The sequence below is a fragment of the Apaloderma vittatum genome, unplaced genomic scaffold (genome assembly GCF_000703405.1).
Source record: "Apaloderma vittatum isolate BGI_N311 unplaced genomic scaffold, ASM70340v1 scaffold14706, whole genome shotgun sequence".
NCBI lineage: Eukaryota > Metazoa > Chordata > Aves > Trogoniformes > Trogonidae > Apaloderma > Apaloderma vittatum.
In genome coordinates, this window is record NW_009723498.1 from 1 (window position 1) to 19069 (window position 19069).

General features: G+C 36.2%; 1 protein-coding gene across 1 annotated transcript in view; it reads right to left on the reverse strand.

The window, feature by feature from the left end:
- Positions 1-1341: 1341 nt before the first annotated feature.
- The window catches only part of LOC104269726 (low-density lipoprotein receptor-related protein 1B-like), a gene marked incomplete at both ends in the record, with an annotated part of 42307 nt that continues 24579 nt past the window's right edge, over positions 1342-19069 (reverse strand). The window contains 5 exons of the mRNA XM_009872146.1: positions 1342-1470; positions 6428-6553; positions 7021-7213; positions 12095-12299; positions 13885-14074. Coding sequence (XP_009870448.1) covers positions 1342-1470; positions 6428-6553; positions 7021-7213; positions 12095-12299; positions 13885-14074 — 843 coding nt within the window. The remainder of the gene's footprint in view (positions 1471-6427; positions 6554-7020; positions 7214-12094; positions 12300-13884; positions 14075-19069) is intronic.

Here is a 19069-nt window from a genome sequence, read left to right on the forward strand (position 1 = left end):
ATATATATATAAAATTTATTTTCGATTTGGGTAGTTTTTCTTTCTTAAATTACTTCTTAAGTTTAAGCAGTACATGTACATAAATAAAATACTCTGCAAAGAAACCTAAGAATTCACAACCACAAGTCATCTATTTTTCAGTGCTTTGAAGCTGTCGCTTGTAATTCAAGGGCCTTTCCCCCCTGGTAGCTAGTGTTTTGTGTACTCCAGATTCTGACTTCACATCTTTGCTGTTATCTTTTTCCAGATTTAAACAAATCAGCCTCTTCAGTCATCTACATGTAGATGATCTGATGGAGCGTTACTGTTAGTTTTACATGACATGATCAAAGCAATTATCACACAGAAGTCTGAAAGCTAACAGGGAATCAAATGAAGATGAGAGAATTAAAAAAAATAACATAGTACCAGCTGTTATACTGTGATTGTTGGTGTTAATTTTCTTTTTTTTTTTTTACAGGAAATAAAAACAAAAATGAAAGCCATTGTGTTTCCTTTTTCCAGTGTCAATTTTAAACACCTTAAAATGAACTCCAGGAATTAAAGTAGGCATTTTCATAAAACTACAAAGGTGGCAGGTATAAACATAACAGGTGGGTTTGAAATTGCAGGCTATTGTTCCCATGGGAAGCAGAAGAGATGCCTAGGCTGTGATACAGATGTGTAGGACAAGATAAAAGCCAAAAATCACGGACACATAGGTAACAAGATTTCACTTAGAGTGCAGGATACTTGAATCCTGAGGTGACTCGAGGAAAATTATTTGAACAATGTTGTTTTAGACACTGCAGCAAGCAAACTTAGTTGGACATAAAAAAAATTGGAACTAATTCAACTAATGATTATTAGGGGAAAAAACAGATAAGGATAGAATCCCTTGGGAAACTTACGAAAGCAATGAGCAGACACCCTGAGTGGAAAGATATCTATTACTCAGTCATTTTTGCTGGTTTTATTACTTCTATTTTAGTGCTTTCTAGTTACAATCAGAGAAAATTGTATTAAATATGGAAACCTAAATCAAAATGCTAATTGGCTAAATCAAAGCTGAAAATACTTAGTTTTTCATCTTTGAAAAAGCAGTTAGCTGTGGTTTTCCTTATTGTTAGGGGCAGAAATATAACAACATTTGAGATGCCTTTTATTAACGTCAGCTAATACATGCAGTTTGCAAGGAAAATATGTTCAGGTGTAAGGAACTCCATCCATATAATAACAAGGTTTCCTTAATACACGAGTTAGCATTTTCTTCCTGGGCATGTTGGTGAGTAGAAAAGTCACAGAGGAACCAAAGTATAACTGAAATAAGAACATGCTTGTGAAACATCTGGAAATACTCACCACAATAAAAAAGTTTCTCATCAGACTTGTCCTTACAGTGAGCGATGCCGTCACACGTCAGCTGATAATCAATGCATTCACCATTTCCACATTCAAACTCGGAGTAAATGTTGCAAGTAGAATTTTTAGCTAAAAAGAAAACACATTTAACACGTAATTTTTAACGGCTGTCAGAACTTTCCCAACTTTCAGAAACAAAGCATTTCAAAACTGTTTCTTGGATGAGAAGTAAGTATTCTGGGTAGTCTTATTACCCATGTAATCATCCAACTGCTCTTTTAATTTTTCTTAAGCTTTGTCTCAAGAATCTTGACTGGCAGTAAGTTATATAATCTAATTACACTTTGAAAGGACAGTTAATTCTTCTTCTCAGTTGGAATTGCTAACTTTCAATTTTATTGAGTATCCTTTTCAACTGTATTACAAAGAAACTTTTGATTTTAGAGCTAAACTAGTCTGTCTTGTTCCCATCCTCTCTGGGCTAGTCAACACCAATGATTAACGTCTTGGACTTTTTAACTAATAACTCAGATGAACATTTTCTGCAAACATTCTATAAAATAATTCAGAATATATAACATTACATCATGATCTAGTTAAGGACTTAAACACTGTTATACCTTGTAGCCATGTCAATAATTGCAGTGCTTTTTGGACAATATAAATTGCACGTAGTATTACAAAATATACTACTGGACCTATGAATTTATCTGCTCAATCTCTTTTATTTCCACTGCTGATGGCTGCCTCAAAGGTAAACAAGCTGGTGAGATGAAGTGCTTTAATTAAAGTTCAACTTCAGTAACTCACCCAATACAGCGCTAGACAGACCCGATGGATGCATCTACAGACTTTTACCCATCTCAGTAGTAATTATGATAGATTTGTAAAAATCATAATTATTAGTAATAAAATACTATTTTACCACCATAATGGCAGTTACATTTTTCATCTGGACTGTGTCTTTTTAGGCTCTTTGAGATGCCAGCAGCCATCTTTCTCTCCAATGAGTTTAAACCATTACATGAAATAAATAACATCCTTTACATTTCATTAAGTTAAAATAAGGACTAGCAAAAACTTTGTCTCCGTACTGCTCCAGACATTAAGAATTCCAACTCTTCTTTGTATTTTTCTCTGACTCTCATTAACCTAGGAAGCCAGACTGTTCATGATATAAATACCTTAACCAAGCATTGACTAAATTTTTAACCTGCTACAATTTGATCTTGTCTTCTTTATCAGCCAGTGAGGTTTCAGCCCTGCTTTGAGGAAGTAAAAAAACACATTAGGGTCTTGCCTGCCTAGCAAGGAAGGGAAAATTCCTCACCAGAATCACAGAAGGCAGTGCAGATAATTCCAAGTCTTTAGCAGTTCCTGTACATTACCCTACCCTCAGAAATTTTATTTCTTAAGGAAACTTCCCAGTGATGAGAGGTGTCTTATGTGATCAAAATCAGCAAAACCTGACAGTGTGGGAGGGTGAAATAAGGTGATTATATAAGCATGGTAGTAATATTCCATCTGCAGGAAGCAGAAATACTTGGCTCTAGTGGAAAATGTCTTTAGTAAAATAGCAAACTCTTAATTAATATCTTTGAACCATTGACGATCAGATTCACGTCCATACAATTTCATTACTGTTACTAGACTAAAGTCTGCTACTCTGAAACAGAATCAGAGCTTAAATTAAAATCTTTATCACTGCAAATCATCTGTAAAATTCATTGTATCTCAATTATATAGCTAGATAAAGTAGTTTTTGAGTAAGAAATGTAAACGGAAGACAAGGTAGTTGTACATTACTTTACTCTTGCATCTTGCCTCTAGAACAGCTGTACATTCCCTGTTGTGAAGGATAAGAATTTTAACCTTCACACTTCCATTTATTTCACTACAGAACTAAATCTTTCTGGGACATCTCAGTGACCTTATAATGCACTATGTAAATACTCAGTTAACAACTAACAACAACATTTATTTGTGAGCCAAAGGTAAGGGTGGAAGATGAACTGTAAAGCGTGTGAAAATGGAGAATAAAACTGTAGCAATTCACTTATTTGAGACGTGTTGGTAGCTACTGTATGACTACACTGATTATATGGATTATTAATGTATGCATCTGTTTTCATTTAACAGCAATATTTTGGGAAGTTAAGCAAAACTAAGGATCCAAAATAAACATGGCAAAAAAAATCTTAGGATTAAAATCTTAGGTACAATAACCAAGCAATTAGCTTGGTATGATTCAAGACGAATCACACCTCACAAAGTTGTGTAGCTGGGCTGCCAAGCCTAAGAATCTGATTTTAAAGGAATGGCATCCAGTCCTAAGGATGCTTTGAGAGAGTTTAAAATCACATCAGTACTGAAAGGTGTAACTCTACTGTCTACCTCATCACACTTCTCTGTTCTCACTAGTTCTCTTGAACTGGCTCTAGTGACCCTGCAGTGTCAAGCTGAATAGGTGCTGCTGATCCAGTCAAAACTAGATCTCTAACCAAAAAATTCTAATTCCCAGTCAAGCACATTAGTTAACTCATCATTCAGTTATACAACTCTTGACTGCTGATGAAAGGTGTATTGCAGGAGAATAGGACTGTCCTTAGAAGCACTCTTCCTTCTTGCTCTTCAACTGATCATGAAACAAGAGTATTCTTTCTGGTTATTAAGATACTATTGACTCATGCATACCAGGAAAGCCTAATATCATTCTAGCATTGAAACTATCAGTGGCATGAGCAAAACAAACTGTTAGTAAAAGGGTAGTTTTGCCAAATAACCAGTACAGGCATGTTGATGATGGACTGCATCTCTTCATAGCTCACACTAACACAGCTCTCCACATACACAGTAGCATTTTAAAAAGTGACTCTGTGTCATTGGTTTGAGTCCGTCAGGTTTTTGGAAAAGTAAGAGTAGACTCCTGTGAAGCTCCAAAAGCCTCCCTCACCTCCAGGTAGGACCCGGACCTGCCTCTGGCCAGGGCCAGCCCAGTCAGCACCTCTGCCATCAAGGTATTTAAGGGAGTATTTAAGTATTTTGGGGAGTTATTCTGTTGGAGGCGGGGGAGGTGAGAGGAGGACATCCTGAGAACATCTTCTCATCCTGAGAAGAAAGCGGAGGAGCAGAGTCCCAGAGGAGAAGGAGAAGGCTGCCAGAGCAGGACCTCTCCCTGGAGCCCCATGGTGGCAGAGATGGCAGGAAGGGGATTGCCTGCCACTTGTGGGGACTGACAATGGTGAGGATGTCCAGGATACATCAGTACGTGCAGAGCCCCACACAGGAGGGGAGAGAGACTGAGCATCAGGGAGGGACATGCCTGAAGCGATCTGTGGCCCCGATGGACTCCCAAGGAGGAAGAGGATTGCGTCCTGTGAGGTGGACACCACACGGCACAAAGGGGAGACTGCAAGGGGTCCTCCTTCTCAAGAAGGAGCTGCCATGGATAATGAGTAATGGTCAGATGGACTGCACCTCCCATCCTCTGCCCCCTCTGCAGTGATAAGGGGGAGGAGGAAGCCAGGGTGGGGGGCGAAGTGTATTTAAGATCAGATCAGATTTATTGATGTATTCACCTCACTCTCCTACTTCGTAAATGGTGGTGGTGAAGTAAATCTATGTTTTTGCCCCCAAGTCTCTCTCATTCTTTACCCATCATCTTAAATGCTAGGTTACTGCCCTCCCTCATCAACCCTTGAGCCCTTTTTAGTTGAATTTTTTACCCCCACATCACTGTGGAAATAGGAGGGGAGAGGGAGTGAGATGGAGACCACTTGTGGGTTTTTCTGTTCCCAGGCTGGGCAGTGGGCTTGAACTACGACACTGTATCTGTAGAAGAGAAGTTGTTTGTTAGGCTGTTCACGACCAACAGACTGCTACAGAAGAGTCTGAAGCAGGTAAACTGCCTAAGCTTCTAGCAGGATGGTAAGTATTTCTAAACCACGTGCAAAACTTAAATGGCATTCTTCTTGAATGTTATAGTGTCTCTCTACTGTTACAATCCAAAAATTTTATTTAGAGAAAGCAGGTAGATCAAAGCTGTGAATTTGAAGCAGCAGAACAGGCATACTTGGCAGATAAATACAGAAGTGGAGAACTTGATCTAAGAGTTGGGATTTCTGGCCCACAGGGGCAAAGGTTCAATAAACCACCAGAATTTGCAAGAGTTCTCTAGCTGTGGCAGAAGAGCTATAACACAGAGACACTGACAAAGACATGAGGAACAGCGCGCTCCCCTCACAGCTTTTGCTCCACTCCGAGCCCAGCCAGTCACACTCATTGAGGGGAGAAACACAAAGTCACGTTCCACATTACAAACTTGCATCATCCCTGGGGAAACAGCCCAAAGCTTTCTGTTCCTGCTAAGGCATGGCTTCCGTAAAGTGACAAGAGTTATTTTTTTTTTCCAAATTTTCAGAAAAGCTGAAGAGTGCAGGGTGTGTACATACATGGCATCCTTCCAAATTACCGGCACATGCTTCGTTGTTTACAAACATCAAATCTTCACAGGGACACTGTGAAAGAGGCTGCAACGGATGACCACACATTCTGAACCATTTCTGAACTATGAAAAACCAGTTCTTTATCACATTCTGAGACTCAGTGGTTCAGAGGAAGCATGGGAAGATGCGAGATGAGGAGAATTTAGAACAGTGTAATACAGAATATTCTCAAAAAAAAAACGTCCTCCGAGGAGTCTGCCTCCTCAAAGTGAAACATTTCCCAGTTACTAAGACACCAATTATACATGATTAAATACAACAGCTGGTTAATAAGTTACAATTATTTGGTATGATATTAACATATTTGTACTCAACCGAAACCAATTGCAAATAGGAAATGGCGAGTAGAACACAACTACCCAAACCGGAATTTTAGGTGAGTATAAATATTTAAACCCTTTAACCCCCCAAAAGCTTTAAGACAGAAAATAGTTAAAAGCCTAGTATGTAACAAATTGCCAGATCAATTTTTACAGTATGTAGAAGCAATAAAATTTATGGCTGGGGCCAACAGTCTTTGCTTATAATAGCCAACTGCACCACACCATAGAAAAAGCATTGTGTCAGCTAGTATTACTTACTCACACATCTGTTTTCATCTATCAGCATTCTGTCCCCTCTACAAGAGCAGTTCACTCGTCCGTCAGGAGTCAGAAGGCATAAATCATGACAACCTCCATTCATTTGTGCACAAGGAGATAATTCACCTGAAAAAACAAATGATAAAAGATGAACTCTGCTTTATTAAATTTGCTTCAATGGCCAATGTCTTTGAGAGAGCAAAGATCACTGTATCTCAGATTCATGGGCAACTGATTCAAGTTTTATCAGTCAGATGAAAATGTCAAGCATGCCTGAGATGCTGGCATACTAAAGATAAACAAACGGAGTTACCTTGAGTATAATAATTTTGAAACCCCAGAACATTCAAAACTGCTGATATTTGATGGGAAATGATTTAACTGCTCTCAAATGAGTACAATGCCCATAGCAGAAAATGGTCATTCAATAAAATTTACCAGGGGAAAAGGTTATATCCTATCTTTTGTTAACATTTCCTACACAAAAACAATTTATGAAACACTATGAAACATTTAACCCTGGTTAACTATAAAATCCTTTAAATGAATGATACAGCAATTAAAAAAACAGTGTATTCTGCTTTGTAACTTACAACTGTTAGTATCGTTGGCAACAGCAATAATGCCCATTGGTTGATGAGGGATATCAGAACGAAGAACTTTCGTATCTCCTCCTGTATATTTACTTGAACGCAGAATAGCCCTTCTCACTCCATCTGACCAGAAGATATAATCATCATATACAGCCAGGCTGAGAAAGGTACCAGGTCCGGATTTGACAATTACCTAAAATATGGAAGTACAAGAGAGAAATATGAGAAAGAATTTTGTCTCTGAATACTAGTTTTTAGAAGTACAAACTGTGACTCATATCACTTTAGAGTTTTAGACGAAGTACTTAATTCTTCTATACTTACAGCACCTGGAAAAATAATAGCACAAAAAGTGTGCTAAATGGATGCTACAAGGGTCTAAATTTCAGAAATCCAGGCATCTGGTCCTTAAATTAAAAAACAGCTTATCTAAATGTGCCTGCAAAAATACTTACACAACACATCACTTGCTTAACAGCTTGAACAGAAAAGACAACAAGAGCACGGCTGAAAATCTAAAGATTCTGAGTCTTTATGTATCAAAGCAAGAAGCATGTTTCAGAACTGATATGACAGCATCATATGAACCACATGATAGCATCACAAGCTTGGACTCAAGACCGTGTTTTATTGTCCAATTACAAAAAAACTCCTCAGTCACCATAACACTTATCAGATTAAAACTTAGAATGTATCAGTTGTAGTTCACTATATAGTAGAGTTTGAAAGAAAAGTGCAGAAATACAATGAATTTAATCCAAGTCTAAATGTATAGCTCCTCTAAAATACTTTCATACATGTTCTTCTTTCTGTGTGTCAGAATTAAAAATAATGACAATATAAAGTCACTTGGAGGGTAAAAACATTGCAAAAGTAATGATAACATTTAAGATAAATATCTGAAAACTCACTCTGACAGAACCAACATACAGAACACCACGCTAATCAAAATTTTATTCTTTCAAATGGAAGGCATACAATATTATATCATATTTATTCTTCAGTTACAACTACAGTTATTAAAAGAGTATAGAGAAAGTATGTATGGGAAAAAATAAATGAGACTGTGGTACAGGAAAACCAGTTGCACAGTCAGGGAAAAAAAAAAGTCATAACTTATGTATTTGAATTAGCCACCTAAAAAAGATATAATTAGACTCCTTGTTTTGCTTGTTATTGATATGGTTGCTTTAATAAAAAGCAAAAACCCTGTCTCTTGCTGGATAAACAAATCTACAGGCATTAATCTGGAGTATCCAAATTCTGCCCTTCCAACACTGTGATGTTGATCTTATGTTAAGAAGAAAAAAAGAAAAAAACAATTGCAGTGGGAGTGAGGTGCAAGGGGAGGTTAAAGACAGGAGAAAGAAAAAATCTGGTACTGAAGAGAACATTTGTAAGTTTACCAATTCTTCAGAAGAATCAAGAACAGAACATTTCCACAACTAATACAGAGACACCTGTAAAACTGTATTGATTTTGTAAAATAATTGTAAAAACTGATATGCAAAACCGTATTGATTTTAACAATCACACCTGTAGGCCCACAAAACTGAGACCAAAGTATTTCAATCTGGTTGTTAGACTGCTGTTTACACAAAATTAACTACATTTCTAGGCTTTTGATATGTAAAATGTTACAGAATATTCAATACTGAAGAAGAAAAGGAAAAAAAACCAAAATATCTCACCATTTACTGGAAAAATATATTTAAACCATAAAATTAGCTTTATTTGCTGTTGGCTCAGTCTCTGTGTTCAGGAACAAAATGTTATAATTAAGGCACTAAGCAGATAAAACCAGCTGTGGCCACAATATTAAATCCAACCATGGGCAGGAGCAAAAATGGAAGAAAAAAAGAGGAAGGAATTGTGAAAAAAATAATTGCCATTTTTGTTTTTTAATCAGTAGAACAAGAAATGTTAATAAAATCCCCTGCATATCTTCTAAGTAATAAAAAGCAACAAAGGGAACAAAAAAAATTCTTCCAAACTTGAAAGAGAACTCCAGCAACCGAATACTAGTATTAAAATATCAGCTTAACACAAAATCAATAAACTCTTACAATCCACTTAAAAGAGTCAATTCAACACTGCTAAATTATTTTCTGCCCGTTCATTGTACTAGATTATTGTGGTGAATAGAATGAAGGAAGAAGCTGCTATCAGGGAGAAAATTCATTACGTTCCCATTAGCATTTCACGTTCTGCTACAGAATTTCTACCTTTGTTAACGTAAGTGAAACCAGGAAGCCATGAAGCAGAGACAGTGAGGAAGAGGGCAATCTGTTTCAAGAATTTTTGAGGGGTGGTTGACCGCAGGACCTGCTGAAACACCCTAAAGAATCTCAGATCACCAGAACGGTGGAACAATTAGTTCCCGTATTATCTTAATGTTACAGAAATCAGAGATTTCATCAAGCTGGATGGCACATGAACAAAGAAAAAAAAAAAAAACTAAAACTGCCTCGGAAATATGACTTCACTAGATCAATAAAACAATTTCCTGGTTGGATTCTGGCAGTCTTGTATCAGTAAGAATGCACCGACATGGTGATGAGCAACTCTGCTGAAACACTGCCAGCGAGACCAGCACAGATTTCAATGAAGCAGCCTGGTGGGTTTTCTTCTTCATTTTAATTTTTTCCTCCTCTGGCATGAAAATCCTCATCTAATTTATGTAGGAAAAGCGCCTTCAGAACCCAGGAAACACACAACTCTGTTTCAAAGCTCACACTATGTGAGAACTTGGGGCAGTAAGTTCCCCCAGTGCAGGTACTGGTGTAGGACAAGTGAGAGTAGCAGAGTTTTTGTATAGGTAACACAATGGTGCTCCCCAAAAGCCTTCAGAAGAGCACGCTGGGCTCAGCTTATCGCTTTCAGGAGCTTTCCTGTTTACTGCAATGGGGAAGAAGAGTTTAAACGACAGAAAGCCAAACCAAGAGTCGCTTAGAAGTTAGAAGTTTCAAAGATCAATGAGAAAACTGAATGACCAGTTTGTCTTGCTGATGCAAACTGAAAGCCAGAGGTCCGACAAAAAGGTAGGATTTTTGTAATCGTTTCTGCAACTGAGATGTACCATCTTCCATTTTACGTTTGTGATGTGTATTGTGTTCTACCCTATGCACCAACCAAGTTAAACTGTTTCCGCATAAACTACTAATTACCCTACATTTAACCACCAGGATGGTAAAAACTTATGTAAAACAGGATCAGGAAAGTAAAACCAAACATGACAGCAACATGGAAAAGAAACAGCAGTACAAGACAGACATCTATATCAGAAAGTGGAAATGCAGCCAAAATGAATAAGAAAAAAAATTACTAATTCTAACTGAAAGAAGTGTAAGAATCCCTGTTGAATTAGAAGAGGAACAAAGAATATCCAACTTAGAAAGAGGTATTTGATGAGCTAACAGAGATATTTTTTCTTTTCCCTAATAAATGTGACAAAAATAGCAGTGACACAGACAAATAACTTTGTAAACAGAGATGGCAACACACTTAAGCAAGGCAAATAACTGGAATAAAATGGCATGCATGGAACTATTTATGCATATTCTTAAGCTCCAGCCTAAGTGTCTGAATTTGCAACAAACTTGCAGGAAACATAAAGTCTTAGCACAAGTTCTTACTTGTGAAAAAATATAAAATACGCACTTGTCTTTTAACTGGTCAATTTTTAATTGACCAGTGAACTTTACTTCAAGACAGGAGTTTGTAACTTACAATTAAATAATGTAGATGAAAACAAGTGACTGGATAATGTGAATTTAAAGTAAGTATAGATTTTGTATAATATTTAGAATCAAAATATAATTAAAGGATAAAAACCAAGGGATAATATGAAAGAACAAAAGATAATTCCATTTTTATCTCCCAAATGACAAAATAAAACCTCAAGGAAAGCCACCGACTGCCTTCTATGTGTTAGTCTCAGATAGACAGGTGGATTCACTGAGCAAAATCCCCAGAAAGCGAATCAATTTTCACAGTAAATATATAGCGTATATATTTAATATATAGAGACTGTCTGCTTTAGAATCCATATAGCTTTGGTTTGTCCAGTTTCTGATAGTTAGTGCATCTGAAAACATTAGTGTGCTGCGGTTAATTTATATAACTGAAAACAAAAGGAGAAAGGAAATTATGCAAAACCCTACGTCTAGTCATCCTGATTTTACCTCTGCTCTGCTGTTACAAGTTTGGCACTCTTATTTTGCACTGACAAGATAATTTTTAAAAAAAAACGCATGTAACTTCTCCTGGACAAGATTCCGAAAAAACATGTAATTTTCATTTAAGACACAAAGAGATTTTAAGCTTTTATGCAGTATATGAGGAGGCTTTTTTACATTAATAGATATGAAAGCAAGCTGATGTATCAAACAAGCCAGAACACGCCTTTCATTCCTGTTATCCTGCACTTTGGGAGGTACAATATCCCTGAAAGGAAGACTTCGTGAAATATGAGAAAGGTAGAGCTAAATACGCAGCAAAATCATGAGCACAGATCACCTGCCTTCAGCATATTTGAAGCAAAAGGTCTACTCAAGCTGAAACTAATAGAGCACTCGAAGAACAAAACATATGGCAAAAAAAGAATAATGGACCTTGGTTGAATATATCCGAAAACATACAGTTAGAACAGAAAATGAGATTTGTAGAATAACACACGAGCATCATACAAAAGAAATTCTAGCACATTCAGAAAACTTTGGCACTGGAAGGAAAACGATAATCCTCCTATGTAAACACTACCTCTTCCACTGAAGATAGTTCTACAATCTTTTTTTCAAGCTGATACATATCATTTAGTGATGCTACAAGGCTCAACATTAATTCAAAGAGATTTTATGGTAAGGCTTTGCATCTCCAGGAGGTCAACCAGAAAATGGAATATGCTGAGTAAACACAGCATTATCTATAGTTCAGAAGCCTTTTCAATCTAATATACAGCTAATATTAGGAGAAACTTATTGGACAAGTAATGAACTTTCTAAAACATTTTCATTTTAAAGATGCAAATAACATAATTTACAATGAACACATTTTGGATTTTTGCTTTACTTACATATCTTTGTGATCCATCGTATTCGCACCTCTCAATTTTTCCCAAGCTGCCATCTGAAAAGTAAAGTTTCTCTGCCCTATGATCAATGGTAAGTCCATTTGGTGTCAGAATATCTGTACTAATGATAACCTGTGCATTTTTGCCTGAGAGGGTAGATCTCATGATGCTTGGGAGTTGTTCATTCCAGTTGGTCCAAAACATTAAGCTGCATTAAAATCAAAATAACAAACAAAATCATAAGATATATTTTATAATTTAATTCTATATGAAATGAGCAACAGACAAAAAAAATGCCTTCACAGACAATTATGAATGACGTTTATAAGTTACTGTGATAATCAACGATGAATAAAAAAATGTAATTGCCAGAATTCTAAAAATTATATCAGTTTCCTAGTTCATTAACTTGTATACGAGCACAGATTTTCCTTCTCTTGCTAGGTCTGTCCAATTCTGATCCTGTCTCTATGCTAATACCCTTACAGAGAGATATAAACTGTAACAATATAAACTTAATTCTGCTAATGCATGTGTTAGCCATTTCTAACGGTGAAATTAATCCACGGCTTTTCCCACATTAGAACTGCAAAAGAGACCAAAGGATGGGGATGCACAAGTTTGATAATGGGGTATCAAGCGACCTTAATATCCTCTACAGGAGGCTCCGTTTGCCTCTTGTTGCTGCGAAACAACGGTGGACAAAATGTTATGCAATGAGCTGTAACTTATACACAGGTCAGAACCTGCCCATTCTCTCACAGCAATCTCCATCGGTATTTAGTTGGTTTATTTATGGTGCCAAGATAAACTGTATTTTACATACAATAGCATATTAACTCTTCATTTGCATAAACTGTATGTGAAGGCACACAAGGAAAACAACCCCCTTGACTACCCACACAGCATTGTAAGTTCAGCTATCACAACTTAGAAATAGAACTTAACGCAGCTCCCAAAGGGGAGACTGTTAAAAGAACAGAAAAAGCAGGTTGCTTCTCTTCCAGAATTAAGATTAACTCAGATTTCTAAGACAGTTATTAGGAAGAGACTGAAGGAGAAATATGAGCTCTCCTATTATCTGACTAGGAAACACAGTCTTCTTGAGAGTGGCAGGAAGGGAACTAAATTAGACTTATTGCTGGATGTTGTCCACAAGCACTGTAAATGTACATCTCTTTTTATATAAATTTTACACAACACAGATATTTGTGATAAACACATGGGCCTATCAATTTGCCACACAAGAAACTCAGATTCCTTACTGTAAATGCTTAAAATAATTTTGTTTTTATTTAAGCGATAATAGGTCTGACAAAAGAAATCAGTGGAATGATAATAGAACGGCCTAGGCTGGAAAGGACCTTAGAGATCATTTAATTCAACCTCCCTGTCATGGGCAGGGACGTCACCTCTTGACAAGATCAGCCAACACATGGGGAGCAAACGGGAATCAAACCCACGACTTGGTGTTATCAGCACCAGGCTCTAACTGACTAAGCTAACCGGCTCTTGATACTTTGCATCTGGGTCACTCTTCCTAAAACCTGCTTGAATATTTTAACATTCCATGAAAAATTAATGATTATTTGATCTGAAACATAAAATTCACATAAAATGTTGTAACTTAATTCTGCATTTCCTTTAACAAAAATTAATACTAACATTTGTCTTCTAAATGAAGAAATCTACTCAACCTTCACAGAGTTCAACAGTATTAGTTGACTGTGAAATGAAGAAGTGCTGTTATGTCCTGGAAAAAATCAGTCTGGTAAGGAAGATATAATACATACTTTTGACATTCATCTAGAGCCAATACGTGGGGATGATCATCCTCGGACATTGTTATTACTGCTTCCCGGTTGAAAGCCCCTCGACGTCTCTGGTCAACAGTGTGTCTTGTGATGGAGGATGTGGTGGAACTGGTCCAATAAAGAGTGTCCCAAGCTCTATGATAAGCAAGTCCCTCCACTGACCCAACATCTGGAAGACATGGTTACAGACGGAGCGAATGAAACTCCTTCTAACAAGGTCTTTATTTTTCTTTTTCCTCAAAGCTGATCCTGCAGAATCACAGTGTTCAGTTATTTCAGCCTATTGACTCTGTCAGTTCTTCTAGCATTTCGCCAGTTTAGTTTTATACTGGAATTAAAGTCTTATTACCTTTTAATCATAAATTTAATTTAAAAAAATAGAGAGCAAGATCACTATTAATACCCCTGTACTGTATTTGACAATTCTAACATTCATTAAATTATTTTTGCTGCAGTGTCCCCAGATAATACATTAAAAATAATAAGCATTTATTCAAGACAGCTCTAATTTATTCGCCACTTCAAGCATCACTTAAGCCAAGTCTTGGGCATGTTTTTGCTAATTACTCGTGTTATTTAGCATTATCTTTCAATGTATTTTCCAACATAGAAACATATTACATTACCAGGGATTAAAGGGTCCTCCTGTTACTAACTGCATAGACCTTTCAAAAACATCCACAAAATACGGAACAAACCAACAACTTTGAAGGTCTCAGCATCGATACACTGTTTTAACATGCCACAATACCACACTTGTTCATTCTACATTAAAAACTGTGAGACAGGCATAAAAGCAAATATTAATAAGCACCTAAAGCATACATTTAATTCTGGAAAAGATAAATTGTATCTGATTCCAATATATAAAAGTGACAGACTGTGAGAAATAGGAGTAATTATAACCTACCATTATTTTTGTATTAGTATTGAAACGTACTTTGACTACCTCACTTATTATTTTGTTAGAAAAAATAATTTTAGACCAGAAGGTTCATACAGCTTATTAATGAAATACAGAAGGCCAAACCCTAGAAACATAATAGGTATTACTTTATGCTGGTTATTACGATTCACATTCAAGTTTGCTGAAGATGTAATTTTTACCATGTAATTCATATACACAGAACAGAAAGTCACAAAATAAGTTTAATCACACTGAAAGCTCTAACATTAAATCAAAACTGAGGCAAATAAATCAAAACTATGAGACCAAGTATTATTTATCAGGGTTTTGTATTTTTTTCTAAAGTGTTTGGAGATCTTCTGACTACATTTTCATGATGTATCTGTAGAGAAGTCTCAGCGACTTGCCTTATGAGGGAGAATTGATGAAAAAAACATGTCTTAGTTCACAACTCAAAAAAGTGATTGATCTTAAAATTGGCATTGAAGGTAACTTGAAAATCACAAAAACTCTTCCGAGCACTGCAAAGATTATGCTTTTGATAAGAAATTTGTTTTTTGAAAAGATCAATGGGTTACATCGCATTCTTTGAATGCAATATTTGGCTGCCTTATCCTATTTCGAATTCGCAGCATCAAAACCGTATTGAGATACAGTGAAGGTTTTATTTTCTTGTTTCAGAAATCAATGGCTGAAATCAAAGGCAATCGGTTCTTTCAAACATCATGAGAGAGAGGTGCAAACACCTACGGAAGTACTTTAAAACCAGTTAGAACATGCCTGAATGGAGGCTTCTTATCAACTACAGGTTCTGTGGTTTCTTTGCTCCAAACTGAGGAAGTGAGTTCCTTCATTCCTGGATCTTGCACCCCTACACACCCACACCACATGCATGTTCCTTTATACCAGGGCAACCTTCTGCAACAAACCCACTAATTCCTTCTGGGATGTAACCCATGTATTCCGCTGGCAAAAATTTGCTGCTCTTTCTGACAAAACAAACCTCCGTTGGGAATATAAACAAGACCCCATCAGGTTTTGTTTCCTTTTCCCCACAGTGACCTCCCAACCACTGAAATCTCCACACCTCAGACACAACTTTCTCAAGCCATATTTCAGGACATGTAAAAAATATCCTTGAAATTATCACATCAGAATACTTCTTATGACTGATGTACAGCCAGCACACAGTTTTAAGCAGCATGGGACAGAAGAAAACCTGAAAATCATCATAAACCCAAAACATTCAGAGGAATTCCATTGCATTCATGCAAGAGAAAACAAAACCACTAATTAAATACAAAATTGTGCTTCACACACACCAAGTGCATTTGCTTAGTTCCCCTAGAGGTATAAATTCTCAAGGATTTATACTAAGCACTCTCTTTTATTTGTCAATAAACTTATAGTTTTATTGCATGTGTTACTTAGGGAATTGAGAACTCCACCAATAAAGAAGAGTTACTCATTTAATACTTTTAGAAATCTCGAGCTAAGGTGGCTCTAAAGTCAATGGCACAAGACTTAGAGAGCAGGAGCTAAAGCAACCCAAGATTTAGATAAATTTTTATAACAGAAAATACAACTTTGTTCTTATTAGCACACAGTATGAGCTAAAAGTACCATCAGTATACTACTCAGGCAAGTCTTCAGTATAGTAAGTTATCAGTGCTAATCAGTATTTTTTGTTAAGTTTATATTGCCTCTGGGTTAAAATAAACTTCTTATTTCAGAGGTTAGTGAAGAAATCCCAAATTCATAGAAATCCTTTTACTCATGATAAAATAAGTGACAAGTTAGGACAGAAATGATGCTAGAAATACTCCTCAAGCCTCTTTCAGGTTGTTCCTTAAAACTAAAACATTCTAGCAACTTCATATTGCTGAAGACAGGACACAGGAGAAGATTCCAAAGCAAATGCATTCTAGTGTTACACCATTACTGGTTGCTATTGATATTATTTTATACTTACTTACTTCACAATTACTTAAAGAATAGTCTAGAGTGCATGGGTTGTTCTTTTTTTAGATTAATTAATCATTAGATATTCAGTTGCTTTAAAACATACCAGAAATATGCACTTATCCTAACATGGTGCTACAGTTGGGGCATTCAGCCCCATAATCTAGTGATGGGATAAAAATTAGCAATTTGTTTACTCTCAGCTTCATATTTTCACAACATCATATAATATGCTGAATTAGTAAAGCATAAAGAAACTGGAAATGAAAAGAAACACATTTGTTTCACTGACATATTGAATTAAAACACTGATGGTATTAGATGCCTACAGCACTGATTAAATTTATTCTAGCCGTGAAGCAACAGTTTATGATTTTCACATGAATAGCATACTTAAGCGAAAGGAACATTAATACAATATGATATTAATATACAAATACTCACATTATTCACCTGCCACTGACATTCTGAATTAAATCAGTAATGGGGTGTATAACTGATTAAATATCTACACAAGAGAATGCAACAGCTTATGATTTACAAAGGCAATGGTAGAGCGATCACATCATTACGTTGCCAAATGCTATCTATCACTTTTACTGAAGTTAACGAAGATGGATTGCATCCCACAGATGAGATGCAGCCTATAAATATTGTCATGTTGATCTTCATCTGACTTTCCCAGGGAACAGACAAGCAACAAATCAATAACTGAAGAACGTGGCTTACAGCTCCTTTATTATTGCAAACAGAAAATAAGAATACTAAAGGACGTGAAGTTTAAATCATCCAATAGTTCTTGCTGCTCATTTTTGGTAATGCATATACTATTTTCTCAGTTTCCTAGTCTTTTTATCTCCTTCTACTTTTAAAATTCTCTAGGAAGACAAAACTTTCCCAGTTGCACCAGTTCAATTACCTTTGCCCTTTAATTTCTATTTTTACCAATCCCTTTTCTTTAGCAAAGTTACAAAGCAAGAATAACGGTCAACATAATAATTTTTTTAATACTGTAAAAAGCCATCAAAGCAGTAAAATGGAGCATAAGCAGCACTTCAGTATCAGAACTCTGAAGAAAGCTTTAACGTTCCATACTCAACATTAAGCACCTGCTTGATCTTTATACATTCTCTGATTTGCCTTGTACAATTTACCTTTTGGAATACAGGCTCACAATTGTGACACCAGACTGGTCATAGGAGATGGTACTGCTTTCTGTCTGTTTGCTCAGATTGCGGTGATAAGTAAGGAGTGGTTACCATTTGATCTGAGGTCAAGAAAATGCCTCACAAGCACTAAAGCACCTGAAGAAAAGGTGAGGTGTTTTTTTTTTTCAACAAATCTGACTGACTGCACAGTTAGAACTCGAAACAATTCTTTCCCCTTCTACTTTGCTCTTCAGCTACCATAAATCCTTCAGCTAAAAAAAAACTGTAAGACAATAGTTGAAGAGAAAAAAAAGGGGCAAGACGAGTTCCATTTGCCTCAGTAATTAGAGGGTGATTTAATATCTTAATTGCTTCTGTCAGTCACATGTAAAGTAAGGCCATCTACTGCATAAGAAATCTTAAATATCAAATATGGCATAAGCACCTGTGCAGTGGAATAACCAATTACTTCATCATTCTATTTAGCCCAAGAATATTATTTCATTTTAGAGCACATGTAAAGTTTGCTAAAATTATACCACAAGTCACCAAACACTTGTATCATTGTTCTGTATCTCCAAACTGCAGAACTGTGCTATATGCTACTATACATTAAGTATTATTAAATGGAATAAGACAGTACAAACAAAGACTTCAGAGTCTTCAGAGCTTAAGTTCAAGATACTATAAATATCTCCGTGGATATTTCTTTATTATTCCTTCGAACTTACTACAAGTAGTCAGTACTGGAAAGAATGAACATTTGTTGAGAATGACCCAAAGAGTAATAAAAACATTTTAGAATGCAGAAAAAAATCACCCTTTGTTTTTGTAGGTAGCGTAATGAAATCTCACATCTGAAAAACCATTTGGTGTCTTCCTAATGACAGAAATTCACTTGACATGCAAATAAAAGTGAAAATGCAAATACTGGATGGATAATTGCTCAAGAAACACTTCTAATGCATTCAGCAAAAAGAAACTACCAGTTAAACATATTTCTGGATTTATAACCTCGCTTTAGTCTGTGCCAATGTAGATATATAAAATACTGTGATCACTCCATCTGTGAACCATGTACCGTGTGAAAAGCAGATGCCTACGTAGAAGGCATTTATAGCCCATCAGTGAACTTGGGGACGTCTGT